The sequence below is a fragment of the Pseudopipra pipra genome, chromosome 5, assembly GCF_036250125.1.
Source record: "Pseudopipra pipra isolate bDixPip1 chromosome 5, bDixPip1.hap1, whole genome shotgun sequence".
Lineage (NCBI taxonomy): Eukaryota > Metazoa > Chordata > Aves > Passeriformes > Pipridae > Pseudopipra > Pseudopipra pipra.
The window spans coordinates 53,015,582-53,032,814 of NC_087553.1; the positions used below are offsets into that span (position 1 = coordinate 53,015,582).

At 38.2% G+C, this 17,233-nt stretch overlaps 2 protein-coding genes across 7 annotated transcripts in view; one reads left to right on the forward strand and one right to left on the reverse strand.

Annotated features, from left to right (window-relative positions):
- The window catches only part of PTPRZ1 (protein tyrosine phosphatase receptor type Z1), a 110,082-nt gene extending 96,503 nt beyond the window's left edge, over window positions 1-13,579 (forward strand). For 3 of the 6 annotated variants that reach the window (XM_064656114.1, XM_064656115.1, XM_064656118.1), the window contains 12 exons: window positions 1,106-1,240; window positions 2,270-2,433; window positions 3,126-3,209; window positions 4,722-4,857; window positions 5,802-5,948; window positions 7,040-7,133; window positions 7,446-7,519; window positions 8,466-8,594; window positions 9,617-9,763; window positions 10,049-10,191; window positions 10,792-10,927; window positions 12,544-13,579. In XM_064656114.1, coding sequence (XP_064512184.1) covers window positions 1,106-1,240; window positions 2,270-2,433; window positions 3,126-3,209; window positions 4,722-4,857; window positions 5,802-5,948; window positions 7,040-7,133; window positions 7,446-7,519; window positions 8,466-8,594; window positions 9,617-9,763; window positions 10,049-10,191; window positions 10,792-10,927; window positions 12,544-12,684 — 1,530 coding nt within the window. In that variant the 3' untranslated portion in view covers window positions 12,685-13,579. The remainder of the gene's footprint in view (window positions 1-1,105; window positions 1,241-2,269; window positions 2,434-3,125; window positions 3,210-4,721; window positions 4,858-5,801; window positions 5,949-7,039; window positions 7,134-7,445; window positions 7,520-8,465; window positions 8,595-9,616; window positions 9,764-10,048; window positions 10,192-10,791; window positions 10,928-12,543) is intronic. The other 3 variants (XM_064656116.1, XM_064656117.1, XM_064656119.1) reach the window with 1 other exon arrangement.
- Window positions 2,605-17,233, reverse strand: part of AASS (aminoadipate-semialdehyde synthase) — a 43,360-nt gene continuing 28,731 nt past the window's right edge. Inside the window, exon 21 of the mRNA XM_064656131.1 lies at window positions 2,605-11,329. Coding sequence (XP_064512201.1) covers window positions 11,202-11,329 — 128 coding nt within the window. The 3' untranslated portion in view covers window positions 2,605-11,201. The remainder of the gene's footprint in view (window positions 11,330-17,233) is intronic.

The window sequence follows — 17,233 nt, forward strand, 5'->3', positions numbered from 1 at the left end:
TTGCTTGTGCTAGGATTGGCTATAGAAGTATAAAGCTGAGGATTTGTAGAATGAAACTTAAGAATAGATTCAATAACTCTTTGAAAATACCATGTTTTAACTTAAAAAAAAAAAAGTCTTATACTGAAAAAAGACTTTTCTTATATATGAGTGACTGTGGAACCTTGTGCCACGTTTGCTAGCAATTGGCTTGCCATAGTTCTCTTTCTCAGGGTTTCTGAGAAAGATCCTGGAAAGGAGAAGAACATAGTGCAGGTGAACTTTTCTGGATGTTCACTAGCAGCTCCCTGTTAACATCCCGTTGGACTCACAGTTGCTTTCCTACTACATGACTAGATACGTGTTTGTCCAGTGAGACAAAGTGAGGTCAAACCCCATCACAAGGTGTGTGTTCCTCTGGTCATGTGATGGAAGTACCTTGGGATCACATTAGGAGACATTGCATCACACTTGCCAAACACTGGCAGCAATGCCTAAAATGAATGTAAATCTTGTCATACAACCTATAAAGCATCTATCAGATGATACAGACAGCAATTGCAGAACAAGGGCTGCACTCAAGAGTACCACTTCATTTATAACAGCATGCAATAAACATGCACTCTTCTATATGACTACCCAACCAAAACGCTGGACATCACAGCGCTCTACTCTATATTCTGATCATACAGAGGCTCACTCTCAGCCTTGCTGATCATATAGATGTATACTCTGCCCATACTATAAACTAATCAAAAGCCACATACAATTCTACTGACTTGAATGTCTTCCTGGTTTTCCTACAGATCATGTTAGTTTCTTTAGTTTTTAGAGTGCCTATAGAATGGCAAGTTCCACACTATTAGAGCCTTTTAATTCTGATAGTATGATTTAAACCTCTCTTTTTTTGAGTATTCCAAATAAAGAGCATCTTTGCACAACCATCTCTCTTTACAACACAAAATAATGTTATTTGTTCTGTACAGAAGATTGTGTCTATTATAAACTGGGTATATTGAGAGTCCTTATATGGTTTTGTGCTTGACTATGCTTGACTTAAATTGGAACATTTCAGTTTACTAGTTTGACATTTCTTTTTCTCTGGTTTTCATTTGCTTTCTAACAGAGAAAATGTGACCAGTACTGGCCTGCCGAAGGCAGTGAAGAATATGGGAACTTCTTGGTTACTCAGAAGAGTGTTCATGTACTTGCCTATTACACTGTGAGGAATTTTACTCTTAGAAACACCAAAATCAAAAAGGTTTGTGGCATTCTGAAAACACAAGTGGGCAAAAGGAAATGTTAAAAGATGCTCAGAATCTTTTTAAGGAAGTTGGCAGCTCTTTGCTGCTGTCTATGTAAAGCCTAGTTCTGTAGGTCTCAGCTAGCCAAGTTGCTTGTCCACTTCAGTTAATTTGACGAGATCAACAAACTGAAAAGACACTGGCCTGTAGTACTGGTGTGATGTAGGACCATCAGGGGAAAATCACTGTAGAGCTGATGTGGACTTTGCCTGCCTGGTGAGCAGGATGATACATTTGCAGAAAGAGAGCAACTGGAAGAAAATCTTGTATGAATTGAATTATCTACCTCAGCTCTCCATTTTCCTTTTTAAGGACAGGTGAATCCAGACCTTGTTTTATTGTAATCAGAATCAGCATGTTCTCAGCTCAGCACTGTGATGTTGGTTACTTTGAGGGGGATTCTGAAAACTAAATTTATTCTGGCCAAATAAATGTCTGAGGCATTTAGTCTCTCACTTTCCCTGTATAATTAATACATAACATGCAGCATTTACTATCAATGAATTTATTCTGCCTATTTTAGGAAACAATATTTGAATGAGATGACCTACTTTCTGAACGCGTCCCTGCCTCTGAGTTGCCATTGAGGGAGGGAGCTTAGAAAAGCAGCCTACACAAGGCTATTTGCCTTGTAGATCACTAAAGCTGGGTGAAGTGAATCTTATTCCTTCTGTTCAGCCAACAGAGGAGCAGAGTGGCAGAAAGAGCTGGTGACTCTTAAGAGCGTCTGTAGTTTGTTATCCCTCCATTGCTCTTAATCTTTCTCTGTGACTTTCTAAGGGACAGTGCCGGGTCATTTTTCAGTGGGCAAGTTAATGGGACAGAAGCATAAGCCCTTCCTCTTCTGTTTGAAAGCTGGAATATTCAGAGCCAGGTGGCATGCTTTTAGCTAAACAGGGACAGTTCTAGTTCAACAACTATCAGGTACGGAAATAAAACTATGACAATGTGGGCTGCTTACATATGGAATTATTTTTCTGTTGCAGGGTTCCCAGAAAGGGAGGTCTAGTGGACGTATAGTAACTCAGTACCATTATACCCAGTGGCCTGACATGGGTGTTCCAGAATATACATTGCCTGTTCTCACCTTTGTGCGGAAGGCGTCACATGCAAAGCGCCACGCCATCGGGCCTGTTGTGGTTCATTGCAGGTGTGGTTTTTACTGCTGTAAGGTTCACTCCACTTTTGTTTTGCAGAAAAAAAGAATTTTTCAGTGGTGGGCTAAGCAAATTTCACTCTCGCATTTAGCAATTCCTGATGGAATAAGATTAATTTCTTAGCTGATATTTTTCTCCTTGGTAAGGCCAACTAATCAACTGTCTGTGCCACTTCCATAAATCTCTGTAAACAAGATGAGGCTGCTCTGCACTGTATTCTTTTTTTTCTTGCAAAAATGCTTTTACTTTTTTGCACATTACTATACTACTCTCTTGAATGCTATAAGCTTACCAGATACATATATAGCAAAAATTGTTACCTTTCTGGAAATACATTGTTAGGATGCTTTTGGCTCATGCTTTCTTTGGTGCACGGATAGTCTGTAATCCTAAGAGGAGCTCTGTCCACAAGAGAAGACTCACTGTATTCCTGTCTGAACTACAACTCTGCTGTTTTTAACATTACTTTGGGCTGTAGCAGTCATTGGAGGAGCATTCTGGGGAATGGTTTGAGGTCTGCATGTGCTGCAGTGTGCAGGCAGGTGTCCTGTCAGTGCTCACTAAAACTGGAAGCTCAGGGAGAATTGGTTAAAAAGGGTTTGTAGGTCCTGGAATGACTTCACAATACCCGTGAAGGACCAGGTTATTGTAAAATATATAAGCAGGTTCTGGTTTTCCACTGTAGTACCTCACCTTTGATGGAACATTTGGAAAGAGAACCTCCTCATGAATTGTGTCCTTCTGGAGCTGACTCTGAGGAAGCCAACAGGTAAAGTCTCCTCACAAATGCTGCAAATGAAGATATTTTATTTGTGGTATGATCTAATCTGACTGAAATCTGTTTTTAGCTTGGAAAATGAAAATTCCACATTTTGTTGTTCTGCTGCTATCTACATCCTGCTTTTTCATGTGAAATCCAAAATAGCCCAAAATGTCAAGTCTGAGATTGCTGAGAGATCAGCAATACATTATGAGTCAATTAAATTGAGTTTTTAAAAAATGAACATTGGTAAGTTGTGTGGCTTCAGTCAGACCTCTCCACTGGGTCATAGGTGTAATTCATCTCCGTCTGTACAGCTTTTAGCTAACCTGATCCCATGCACTATGGAATTTCAAAGGAGTGATCTCATGTTAGAAATGTAACTTTTGTTTATCTTTACAGGCTCTATTAAAGACACAGATGATGAGCTTCATTAAACTTATTTTAGCTATTTTTATGTTTTAGTGCTCTCCATGTTTTTTCTTTCATAACAAGTACGGATGGTATCTGGTAATCTTTGTGCCTAACAGTGTATTAATAACCTGGACCTTCCAGTTTCATATAATGTTTATTTAGACAGTTCAATACTGCAATTTGAGCTTACCCTACCTATGCTATGTGCTGCATCTGTGGAAGAAATGAGATGATTGAATTAGCATGTATGGAGTGAGCTTGGATCTGCCTGTAAGGAACCATGCAGACTCAGCACAGTGCTGCTCTCAAGTTACGTGTACCAGTATACGTAACACTCATTCATAACTTAGAGGAGAATTACAATTGACTAATTCCCACATATGAATAGATCACAAAAACTGACCTCTTGACCTTGTAATTCCTACCCAGATATTTTATGAAAGTAAAAGGTGGGTTTTAATCTTACAATACAGCTGGTTTTATGCTAAATCAATCAGAGTTCATAACAGGAATAAGTTTATTAACCCTTTCTTTTCCATTTTACCTTTTTAAGAAGACTTTAAACTATTGCTTGCCATCTCTTAGCTGTATCTGGAGAGCACTTAGGCTTTATCCTTTTACAGATATACTCAGCAGCTCTTCCATTCCCTGGGGTTTTCTTCAGTCCAGATCTTTGAAATCTCCTTTATTTGTAATGGGAGGCATAATGCAACTTTCCTTTTAAATTGTGGTTTCAGCATAGAAGAATTTGAGCACATTAATGTGCCCAAATGCTGACATATGCCACACTTTCTAGGTATACTTGACAAAGTATCCTAAGGAATATCAGAAGCTTGAAAATTGCAGACCTGCAGGAAACCACTTCATTCTATTTCAACCAATAGTTTAAACATCATTTGAGAAAATTATCTTTAGACCTGTTCTTGCACAGTGAAAAATATTATTATCAGCCTTGAAGTTTTCACAGAGTATCTATAGACCAAAATAAATTCATTTGTAAAGGAAAATCTTCCCTACGCAGCAGTTTGTTGAAAAAACTATGTGTAAGGACCAGTTCTTTTCATTAGTGTTTTACTTCAGGCTCAAGACTATTTTTTTGTTTTATAGTGCTGGCGTTGGAAGGACAGGCACATACATAGTGTTAGACAGCATGCTGCAGCAAATTCAGCATGAAGGGACAATCAACATATTTGGATTCTTAAAACACATACGTACCCAAAGGAACTACTTGGTGCAGACTGAGGTAAGAATGAAATATAAATAGCGTGAGATTATTACAAACTATTTCTGTTTGCAGAAGGAGAGATGATGCAGTCTTCTTTTTGGCACCACCAGACAGACTGGCAACCAGTCACCAGACTGGATTTTCCCGTTTGTTTCCCATGCTTTTGTAGAGACATCCTTCTAGGCTTGCTTAGAGCAATGCACTAGAAATTACCTATCTGTTGGTTCTTGTCTGTTTATCAGGAAGGACTCAGAAGGAAGTCTATATAAATCATGCTTCTTGAAGTAGTGCTTTCTTGGCAGGACTTGCATTTTTGCCATGGAGTTTTTTAAGGAAACACCATTGTCAGGTGTTCATCAAACAGTTTATATTAGGGAATAAAACATAGGACAAAAGCTGTTTTAGACAGAAAATTATCTATAGATGCTTTAAACTGAAGATTATATATAGAACAGTGAAAGACCAAGAGAAAACAATTAGGGCAACAGCAGGGCATTTGAAAGTCTGCTTCAGGTTTCAAGAACAGGTGGTTAGATTCCCCAGTGCCTTTCAATAGAATAAAAGGTAATCAACAGGTAGGACACCTGTTCCAAAGGATGTGAGAGAGGAAACAGAGGATAGCTATAGAAACTAGGGGTAGGACTGACTTGAAAATTTGACTCAAGGCTATGCTTGCATTTTTAATTCTGTTCTGTTAACATGAGATATCACAGGTGGTGGGGATTTGGTACTGTATTATATGATATATCTATGCGTATACATATATATTGCAAGTGTAATTGTCAGTTGTGCTTTTAAATGTGTACTGTCACTGCAAAGGGACAGTTATCACTCTAGGGGATAACATTTGAGAAAGCTCCCCCGTGAAGAAACACTGACCACATCAGAAGTGGCAGCTTAACCAGAGGTAACCAGGGGAATCTGAAAATGATGAGAGCTCACGTTTGGTTTCCTTTTCCTAGGAGCAATACATCTTCATTCACGATGCATTGGTTGAAGCAATACTCAGTAAAGAAACAGAAGTCCTTGAGACCCACATTCATGCCTATGTTAATGCTCTCTTGATACCTGGACCAACAGGAAAGACCAGACTGGAGAAACAATTCAAGGTGAGCTCTCTGAGATAGTAACACAAAAATCTTTATGTTTGCAAGCCTGAATTACTTAAAAGTAGGTATCTCAACACAACTTCCATTAGCTTTCTGAACACAACTTTCATTAGCTGCCGAACCTAAATTCAGATTAATTTAACAAATGCATGCAGTCAGTTGTGACAGAAGAATTATTTGCTTACTCTTAAACAAAGGATCTACAAAAAAAAAAGTAGGCCAATAAGTAGATTTTGGAAGATCTAACTATGTACCTTTGCAGGAAGATCTTAAAGGCAAAACAACAGTCTGGAACGATGTCATTGTAGCAATAATGTCATGAGCTATATTGATCAATCAGTGTATTCCCCTCAGTGTACATCACTGGTTAAAGACAGACTCCACCTTCAAAGACATTTTCATTGATCTAAGATTCAAGAGTCATTTGAACTGCTAAGAACAGTGAAGAAAAAAATTCTGATGACTTTCTAAGTTGTTTAGCCAGATAACTAGATACCTGTGATAAACAAAGTCTCAAGTTTCTATAAGTTTTTGAATAGGAGTTTATTATATGGTAAAAGCAAGCAGCCGGCTGGGTGACAGAAGTGGGGACAAGTTTCCCAAATCTGCACCCTTACTACAGTGTACATTTGGCATTTATCTTAGCTACTTCTTGCATATTAATTATATCATATACATATACATTTTACAGTTTTTTGCTAAGTATTTAATATATGGGTTTTCTTACAGCTAAAGCTAAATGGTTATCTTTACAACCAGTCATAATTCATGCATTCTTGGACAAACAGGCGCCTAAAAGATTTAAAGTTCTACCATATTTTATTCTTAGGATAGTAGGGAGGTTTTAGGGCCCCTTGACCTTGTAAGGGTCTGTTTTATTTCTTTATGGGAGTGTAATTAAGTTTTACAATCCGCTTGTTTTATTTTGATGTAATCACCCATTTGTTTCACGAATCACAATTATTTATCACAATACCTAAAGTTAAGAGAGACACTGAACCTGCAATATGTGCACCCTTCTGTTTAGTGCAACTTGTGAAAGAATGGCTTTTATCTAGTTACCTGAGTTCTTTTACATTTCATTGTTTCAGCTACTGAGCCAGTCTAACACACAGCAGTGTGATTATTCAACTGCACTCAAACAGTGTAACAGAGAAAAGAACCGAACTTCATCTATCATTCCTGGTAAGTTTGTTCAAATTGTCTTCTCTGGGTGGCAAAATGTTTATGAACCTCGTGTGTCAAACCTTCAAAATTTCCTCAACAAGAACTGAAGACATTTGCATTTGTGTGGAACAATGTTCTGTAAAGTACTTATAATGAAGAAGTGATTTAGGAATTACACATAGAAAAACAAAATAGATGGCTGGATAGCACTTCAGTGATGAAGATTGATGGAGCTTAGTGTTATTATCACTGTGAGATATGTGAAATAATCGCTGTAATGTTATAAGAGTCATTGCAACATACTTACTGATTCATAACTTTTTTTTACAGTGGAAAGATCTAGAGTGGGTATCTCATCACTGTCTGGTGAAGGGACAGACTACATCAATGCTTCCTATATTATGGTAAGTCAGTTAACATATTGGTGAAAAATAATGCATAGCTGTTTTCAGAGCTGCCATGTGTCTGAGTTAGGGTGGCACAATCCTGATTTTGAAAGCTCCTTTCTTCCATTATTCACTCTGCCTAAAAGAGTTACTTCCCCCAAGAAATACTATTACCATTATTACTGGGTTTAAGTTTGGTTAAGTGCATTGCATTTTAACAATCTGTAGAAATAGAAATCCCATCATAGTTTTAAAACCTGGTAAAGCTAAATGCCACCTATGGAAGGATCTTGTGAGATAAACTAAAAGTGTTAACTAACAAGTTAGTTTTTAATGGCTGTACTGTGATTTGCCTTCCTACCTGCTCATCTTACAGAGCCTTTGCAACTAGCATAGCCCAAGACACCATAGCTCATCAGCTTTCCATTATCTTTTGTTCTGTGGGTTTTCTTCAACATTTTGCCCTTCATTAGGTGAGAGGGAGGAGTTAATGCCTCCTGGACATTCAGGAAAGAGATGGGAAAGCTCTCTGCAGTGGTATATGTACATGATCCTTCATCAGGTGCATTAATGCAAAGGAACTCTCTTTTGTGGTAAGAAGTTCATTTGAGACATCTGTACAAATTAAGAAACTGCTTGGAATTTTTGCAGATCTTTCATGTATTCTTATATTTGTTTCAGGTAGTCAGCTCCTCTGAGTTGGCCATTCGAGTCTCCTCTGTCTCTTTTATCCTTTTTTTTATATTTTTTTTAGGTTTTAAAAATTATTTCAGTGTAATTGAATTTATTCCTTTCATGTGGAAAACACTGCAATGGATTTTTTTTTTTTTCTAATATTTGCAGGAAGCCAAAGAAGACACAATTGTGCAATGTATTTTCTAGACTTCTGGTCCACTAGAAGCTTCCTTTAAGCATTAATAGTTGGGCATCAATTCTGAGCCTGTTGATTTTTTATTTTTTGCAGGGTTATTATCAAAGTAATGAATTCATCATTACCCAGCATCCCTTACTACACACTATCAAGGATTTCTGGAGAATGATATGGGACCATAATGCCCAGCTAATAGTCATGCTTCCTGATAGCCAGAATATGGTGAGTTTTGTGGCTGATGGTTATGGGTTTATGTGTGAATTTTACTAGTATTACCATTTTGAAATATGCAAGACATGAGAAAACAACTTGGATTTTGAAAAAAAAACCAATTAAAAATTAGCAATATTGAATTGAGTGTAAAATCCCCAAACAATCTAGTGTAAATCTAGGGATCCTTATCTGGGCAGATTGTGATTGGCACGAGAGCCAGGAGCAATGGTGGCCAAGCATTCCCTCACATATGAAAGAAGCCCCTGGGGAGCATGAGTGGCCAGGACCGCTGCCAGCAGCGTGGGCACACAGGGCCTGGGGTGGCAGTTCATGCAGAAGAGTGTGCAGGAAGGGCACTGAAGCCCTGCCAGCTTGACCAGGGAGCAGTGGTATCAACCTAGCATACAACTGTGGTCTTTCTGAGCTCTGCATTCACCTCGACTGGAATCCTACTCTACCCTCCCTGAAACACATCTGACAGGCAGACAGGACACATGGCAGGGAGGTTTCCCTATCCATCTGACCATTTTGGTCATTCAGACTATTACAGGATTTTCTTAAATAAAAAACAACTCTTTTCATCATTTCTGCTGTCAAACAGAAAGGATGCTCTTATGAGAACTTCGGTCTGTACTTTCAGATAATCCCAAGACCACTCAAGTGCTGCCTGCAGGCTCCTATGTTACAATATACCAGCTAAGTTTATCCTGTGGCCATGGCCTGTGCACTGCACAGCAAAGCACAGGACAGCCTGAAGGCCAGGCTGGATGCATGGCACAGTGTAGCACAGCAAGTTGACTGCTATGTGGATCCACAGGGTACAGTGGTCTTTGGTCAGGATCACTACAGAGATGTCTGAAAACCATCACTTGCCATGATTGTAATCCTGATCAAGTTTTGATTTGTCGGTTTAAATCTAGTTGGCTGGATTGATAATATATGACATAGTATTTATTATGATGGATTTTGTATTTTAAGAGCTCAACATTACTTATCTTTATGTCTCCTTTTTTTTTTTTTTTTTTCTGGAGGCTGAAGATGAATTTGTATACTGGCCAAACAAAGATGAGCCTATAAACTGTGAGAGTTTCAAAGTCACTATGATTGCTGAAGAACACAAGTGTCTGTCTAATGAGGAGAAGCTCATAATCCAAGACTTTATTTTAGAAGCTACACAGGTAACACTGTCATAAACATATAACTTGATTTGTTAAAGATAATGCCTACATTTTGTTACATTTTCTATGGTAAATGAGTGATAAAAACCCATGCCCTAGGAACACCCCTGGGGGAAGTAACCTCTGTAGGTAATATGATCACATGGGGAATAGCATATTCCAACTTCCACAGCAGTGGGATTCTGTATCTGGAGGCTGGAGCCAGTCTTGACCAGGGTGAAGGAAAAGAATAAAGACAATAGTTTACAAAATTGATTTATGTTTGGATTTTTTTTTCTCGTTTAGGATGACTATGTGCTTGAAGTGAGGCATTTTCAGTGTCCAAAATGGCCAAATCCTGATAGTCCTATTAGTAAAACTTTTGAACTGATCAGCATCATCAAAGAGGAAACTTCCAACCGTGATGGGCCCATGATTGTACATGATGAGTAAGAACTGCAGCTTTCTGTTTGTTTTGATGTTTTTCTGTAGAACCATCATTTCACCTCATTTAGAGTGAAAGCTGCTGAAACAAGGCATGAAGTCTGCACTTAACAGCAGTGCTGCTGCTTCTGTTTCAGCTGCATCAAAAAGAGAAACATTTTTATTGTATCATACTTCATTTCAATTTTATTATTGCCATACTTTGGATAGTTATCAGGTAGGACATTGGAAAGGAAATCAGTCAGGACCTCATTTTCTTACTAAAAGAAGTAAGGCTGTTTAGATGAGGCACCTTACCTTTCTCCAACTGTTCAATAATGACAAAAAATACTGAAATGTTGAAATACTGAAGGACCCAAGGCCTTCAAGATTTGGTTAGAAGGGGATTGTAGAAAAATAACTCTAAGAAGTTGTAGCCAGGTGCCATGAAAGTTTTGTTAAGCCACTGCTGGGCAGACCTATTTCAGAAATTGCAAAGATCACATGACAGAAATTCATTTTATCTGTTTACCCTGGATTTTGTATTTTCTCCATCTGTAAAACTTGATTCAGTGTCTAGAGACACTGAATGTCTGTTTTGTTTTGTTTTGCTTTACTTTACAAAGGCATGGAGGGGTGACAGCAGGAACTTTCTGTGCATTGACAACTCTGATGCATCAACTGGAAAATGAGAATTCAGTGGATGTTTACCATGTAGCAAAGATGATAAATTTGATGAGGCCTGGAGTCTTTACAGACATTGTAAGTAATAGGCAAAATGTGTGCATTTTTTCCCTATATGTGACATTATTAGCTCTAGATCTTAGAGCAACATTACTGAACCACTAACATCTTAGTTTCTGCATGAGTTATTCAAAACTGTCTTCCAGAGGTGCTGTAGTGGACCTGCTGCCTATTCCAAAACAAAGAATTTCCTGTGAAAACCTATTTTGTGGTTATCAAGTGGTGATATTCAAAATGTGCAGAGCTGCTGCCATGATCATAAAATCTGTATTATGTCATGTAAACTAAGGTTTTAATTTATCAGGAATAAATTTGTGCTCCAGGTAGACCCTAAAGTAGTTACCTTAGTTTTCCACTTCAGGATGGACCTTGATCTTTCATGATCTGTTGAATTGTCACTTAACACCATTGTCACTGTGCCTGCAGGAAGGAGAAAAAAATGTGAAAAGTATAAAGTATAGTACATAGGAATTACTTGCTAAGGCAGTGTCCTACAAATTAAAATTCATCACAGAAATAAAAATTATGAATCCCACCTCTTTGGTCATATCATTACACACCCGACTGCTAGAGTTACAAATGAGTGTAATAAGGAGAACACTTTAGGAGTAAAATGTTTGGGTTAGCATTATCCAGTTTTTGACAGCAAAAACAGAACATAGGATTGACAAATGTGTCCACACCTTGCCCTGCCTGGGTAGCGCAGAGTGAGGAGACTGGCAGACAATGGAGCGAAAGTGGAACTCCTTCCACCTCAGAAGAACCATCAGGACATTTCACTCCTTTTTCCCGAGGATCCTAGAGCAAATACCTAGGTCCTTTATCTTAGATTCCAGATTCCCATCCTCTTACTGCAGATTTTCAAATTTGTGGCTCTTTCTACCCCATATCTCTTAACCCAAGATAATAGTTCAGACCCCAAATCCCACCCTATTTAGTCTGTCTTACTGTTCCACACTTCTTCCCTCACAGAAATTCTTTATCCTTATATACCCAAAATATTCCTCTGCCCTCAGAGCATCCACTGCCAGCACAACCTTTGCTGTGCCTGCTCTCCCTGCACAGACCATCCCAACTGTTTCCTCATTCCCAGCCCACACTGCAGTCCAGCTGGCTTCTGGCACTCCCCATTTCCCATGCATCCAATTGAGATACTCTGCCCCTTCTTGGACAGTGGCCTCCTTGATGAATCTTCTCACAGTCTTATCTGTCTTTCTAACTCTTATTCCTGGCAGGATCTTCAAAAACAGGAACAGTAACTGCAAGCACCAAAAAGAAAAAAGAAAAGAAAAAATCTTCCTGGATAGAATTCAGATGACAAAAAATTACAAAAAAAGCCAACAGGCAAACAGTAGCCCTAATTCTTACCCCACATTTGTAACTGACTTTAACAAGGATCAGATTCAGCATATAATATTTCTTTAAAAATACAGCTTTCTCCCCTACCTGTACTATATTCCCTAATGTTGTGCTTTACATCGTGTACAGGGGGAATCATTAGTCATAAAATCAATAAAGCTGCTAAGTAAGTAACATAATAAATTGTGGAGCACAGTTGTGCTCCATGTGTACAGATGTGTGACTGATACATCAGCTGTTAATTAATTTTGACTGTATCCTCTTTTCTTCTCCAGGAACAGTACCAGTTTCTGTACAAAGCTATTCTCAGCCTTGTCAGCACAAGGCAAGAAGAAAACCCTTCGGCATCTATGGACAGTAATGGCTCAGCTTTACCCGATGGAAATGCAGCTGAAAGTTTAGAATCTTTAGTTTAATTAACACATCAAATTAAACGTACACATCACTACATCACACCAGTCACACCTGTAGTTTACCATTATTATTTTCAGTTTTATACTTTGGGTGGGGAAAATCTGTGCAGTCTCTCTATATATAATCAGATCCCAACCGTTGCTCAAACCAACAGTCTTTTCTGTTACATACAACTTTACTGTGGAACTCTTATCATTAACAATGTGTGCCTTTTCTTGAAAGATTACTTGTAATACATTGTTATGTCTGGACTAACTTGATTGACTTTTACAGTGTTTCTAAGAATTGAATTGTGGTATGATTTTTTCAGTATTAGTTTTTTGATTTATCTGGCTTTACTTTTAACTTAAAGTTATCATATTTATAGATGTTAGGGAATCCTCAATTACGAACATGCAATGGGTTTAGTATTTGATCTATTTGCTGTATTTATAACAATTTACATTTGCTAGAAATATAACTTTTAATATAGTAGAATGTAAATAAAATACTGTTCTACATAACATTCAACATTTTAAGACTTCTATTAGACATTTAGAATAGTAATCTGATACTTACTGTAAATACTGCTACTTCTGTAGTGATCCATGGACCAAATTTATATTTATAATTGTAGATTTTTATATTTTACTACAGAGTCAGTTTTCTAGTTCTGTGTAATTGCCTTGTTAAAAAGTTGTAGTCAGTATGTTTTTATTTTAACAAAGTCTTCTGATATATAATTGTGCATCTTAAGCAATTTACCTTCATATAGCTGCATGTGATTTTAACTTTTTGTGGGAACTAGAAACCACTTGTTTTGAAATGAGAAGTTTTTATGAGAATAACACTGTATTTGGCATTGTTAAATTGTTTTTACCTATGGCATTGCAAAAAATAAATATAAATATTACAGTCTGTGCTGAGCAGTCTTTCATGTACAGTACAGTCCACTATACTTCCACACAGTCTTCACTGTCAAGTAGGAGAGCTTTTACTTACAAGAATAAGGACTTATCACTGACCTGCAGGCGGCTGCACTTCCCATGGAATCTGCAAGTTTAGGAGACACTTATGGAAAACTTTCATATTATTTAATCTCTGCTCCACTCCCACCTGTCCCCTCAGTGCCCACATTAGCTCGTTCTTTGGCCTCTCCTTGCTCATCTCCCAGTCTGGTCACTCACAGGTTAATGGGCTATCCCAGGCCTCCCGATTGCCTTAGCTGCCCCCTCCCAAGACTTCTCCACGCTGACTGTTTCAGATCATTCATTCAGCTGCTGAGGTCTTTGCTGCCTCCTTTGGCAAGGCAACAGTCAAACTCTGGGAAGCAATAGAGCAAGTAGTCACTGAAAGAACAAAAAATGTTTCAAGTTGGCCACTCGATTATTTTCTGTAAGCTTCTGAACTCAGAAAAGATAGTGATTGTACTGAAGATTGCAGCACCGAGGAGGCTGGAGGAGAATAACATATTTGTTTTAAACAAACACAGGCTATGAGAGCAGCTATTTTCTCACTTTGGTATATACAGTTGCTACATAGAAAGACTGGGAGCAGAGATACTGTTCCGGAGTAGAATGCCACAGAAACTAATGGACCCTATCTTAGATGAAAACGAAGCATAGGAAAAGATGAGCCTGATGTGGTCTTGGAGATTTTAGTTGACTGATTCCTAAAGTAGGGTTGTATGAAGGATCTCAGCATGTCAGGAGATAAGATCTAGACCCCCTCAGCAGTGTAGGATAGGTGATAGATAGGTGAAGCTGCAACAAAGCTAAAATAAATTTAAGTTTAGAGAAATCTAAACAGCAGAAACTTTAAAAAATCCTCCTACTGTTGATACATGAAACGAAGGTGCTAGACCAGGAGACAGAACGGCACAGAATGACAGAATACCTAGCAGTAAGAGAGACTTTTTCATGCTCATCCTATTTTATTAAAAAATAAATAAAATCATGTAGACAAAACAACGTATAACAGAATCATGGAGATGGTTAAGGTTGGAAGGGACCACTGGAGGTTGTCTAGTACTTGTAACAGATAGGTGTTTTTTTGTAAAACTGTGGTAAAATGTTAATGTGCTTAAATTCTCTTTTACACTTGACCACTTCTCTTTATAACCACAGCAGTGCAGTCCCAGAGGTTATGGAGTGGCTGAATACATTGGTCTCAGGACCCCAGGGGTTCCCCCTTTCCTGCCCCCCAGAGCTGCATGCAGGACGATTCTCCTGTCTCAGCCCAATGTCCCTGTGTGGGCACAGCCAGGGAGCATGCAGGGCACACACATGCACACACACACACATGCTCACACACAGGGAGACACGCATGCATACACACCCAGAGGATGGTAGAAACAGAATTCATGACACAGAGAATAGGACTAGAACTTAAGAAGGAAACAGGATAGAGGGCAGTGGTCAGGCACAGGGCAAAGTACTGCCCAGTAACTAGCACACGTACATGCAAACATCTTTTACCCTCTTCTCTCCTTTTTCTCATGCTTATTATTTCCCCATCCACATTGATCCCTCTGTTTCTTCAGCCTTCTCTATCTCTTTGTAGATAAACAACCTTCTTACCTAATTACCTTCATGGGTCTTAGTTTTCTTACAGCCATATCCAAATGTGTATTGTCAGATGCTGCCACTTAGATCATCTCACCCATACATGGTACTACCAACAGTTCCCTAGTATTTCTGGCCTTTCAAGCTTTTCTTTCCAGAATGTCTCCAGCAGAGCTTGGCCTTCCCTCACATAACTCCCCATGAACCACCTGTGTGGTGCCACCAGACTTCATGTCATTCTTCTTAAAACCTGCCAGCTGCTTGCTCTTGCCGCTCCAGCAGCTTCCCTCTGATGCCCAGCAGTTTCTCAGGATCTATGCAGGTGGCTCAGCCTCAGGTCAGGGGGTGCTAGCCATGTGCCTGCAGATAGCAGTACTCATCTCTTTAGTTCAAAGCCGTAATTAGTTCATGGAATAACTCAGAGGGAACCTACTTTTCTGAGGCAGAACATCTTTATTCAAAATATAAAATATAAAAATTTTACAACTTTTTTTTCCTGTGGTCCTTGCCATGCCTGCATATTTGCCAATTCTAAAGTTCAGGAAGAACAGGGCTGATATATGACTCCTAAGTGCAAGCAAACATGTGATGTATCCCTAGCTGAGTTAATGCCTTTGAAGAATAGGATCTAGAATTATTTTCTTATAATATTTGTGGGGTTTGGGGGGGTGACAAGAGTTAAAAATGTACAGAATGGGTGCATTGTACCAAATGATACACATTTTTGTAAGACTGTTGAATTACACATACACATTCTTCACAGTGTTCAGGGACAAAGTTGGTGCAGACAAAGGTGTTTAATGGTTGTGCTTTGAGAAAGGGAGTATCTTCTTTTTCCAAGTGGCCTGAGGGTTCTTTAGCAGTTCCTTTAAAGCACTTAGGTTGGCTGACACACTCCATTTGCACATCTGGTCTAACAGGGACAGTGATATTATACAGATTTGCTTTCTCATTCAAAAATTATACAATTTTTGATTTCCTAATCGCTAGGGGTGCCTGTATGAGAGAAATTATTTGTGATTTTATGGCTATTTTCAAATCATATTCCATAACCTTATTAGCAGATACTATACTTCTGCACATTAGCACACAGCAAGAGGGACTATAGTGATCATGTGCTATTTCTTCAGCCTTTTCTTTTAAAGAAAACTGGCTTGTTGCCTCACATATCAAAATAAAGAGCATGAAATTATTTTCTATAAATGTATTTACAGTTTCATACAGTTGTATATAAAAAGTAAATTTTAGGCAAATTAATTCTACTATGTTTTTCAAGCCACTATGGACCAAAAGCAAAAAAGGACTCCTCCTTCCTAAAATCCAATCTTGATATAACTGTTCCTTTCAACCTAAATGTTTTGCAGACATTTTAAATTTATAATCCAAGGAATCAGCTGTCAGTCAAGGTTTCTTCTAGATGTTTGTAATCACATTCATCATCTTAGCATGCTGACAAGTTATTTAAAACATAAGTGCTTAGGATAATCTCTTTACTCACACATATTGGTTCTGATCTAGAAAAAAATAAGAATCGTAAAAAAAAATCTTCTATAATCTTCAACTGTGATGGATTACAGATTTTAATAAATGCGTGTCAGTTCGTCTCTCAGACAAAGGCCATATTCTAATTAATTTTTTTTCTTGTAATCCAAGCTACAGACTCAAAAGACACATAGCCTGCCTTTTCAAACTGGGTCAAGTGTGGAGAAGATGTTATGTATCTCCTGCAAGAAGTAAGATATTAATAAACAACAGTTTAAGATCTATTTTTTTTTTTTACAAAGCTCCAAGTCATGTGTGACAAGGAAAACTTGATTAGTGGGCTTTCTCCTAAGAAATCATAGGTGAGTAGAGGCTAAAAAAAAGATAAAAAAAAGAAAACAAGTAATTTACTAATACCAAACATCACCAACTTTTTAGTGATTGTGATGTTGAGATTTAATACTTGTGGAAAAGCCTTATAATGATCAGTAATAAGTGATCAACAGGAGTCATACAAACTCATTGC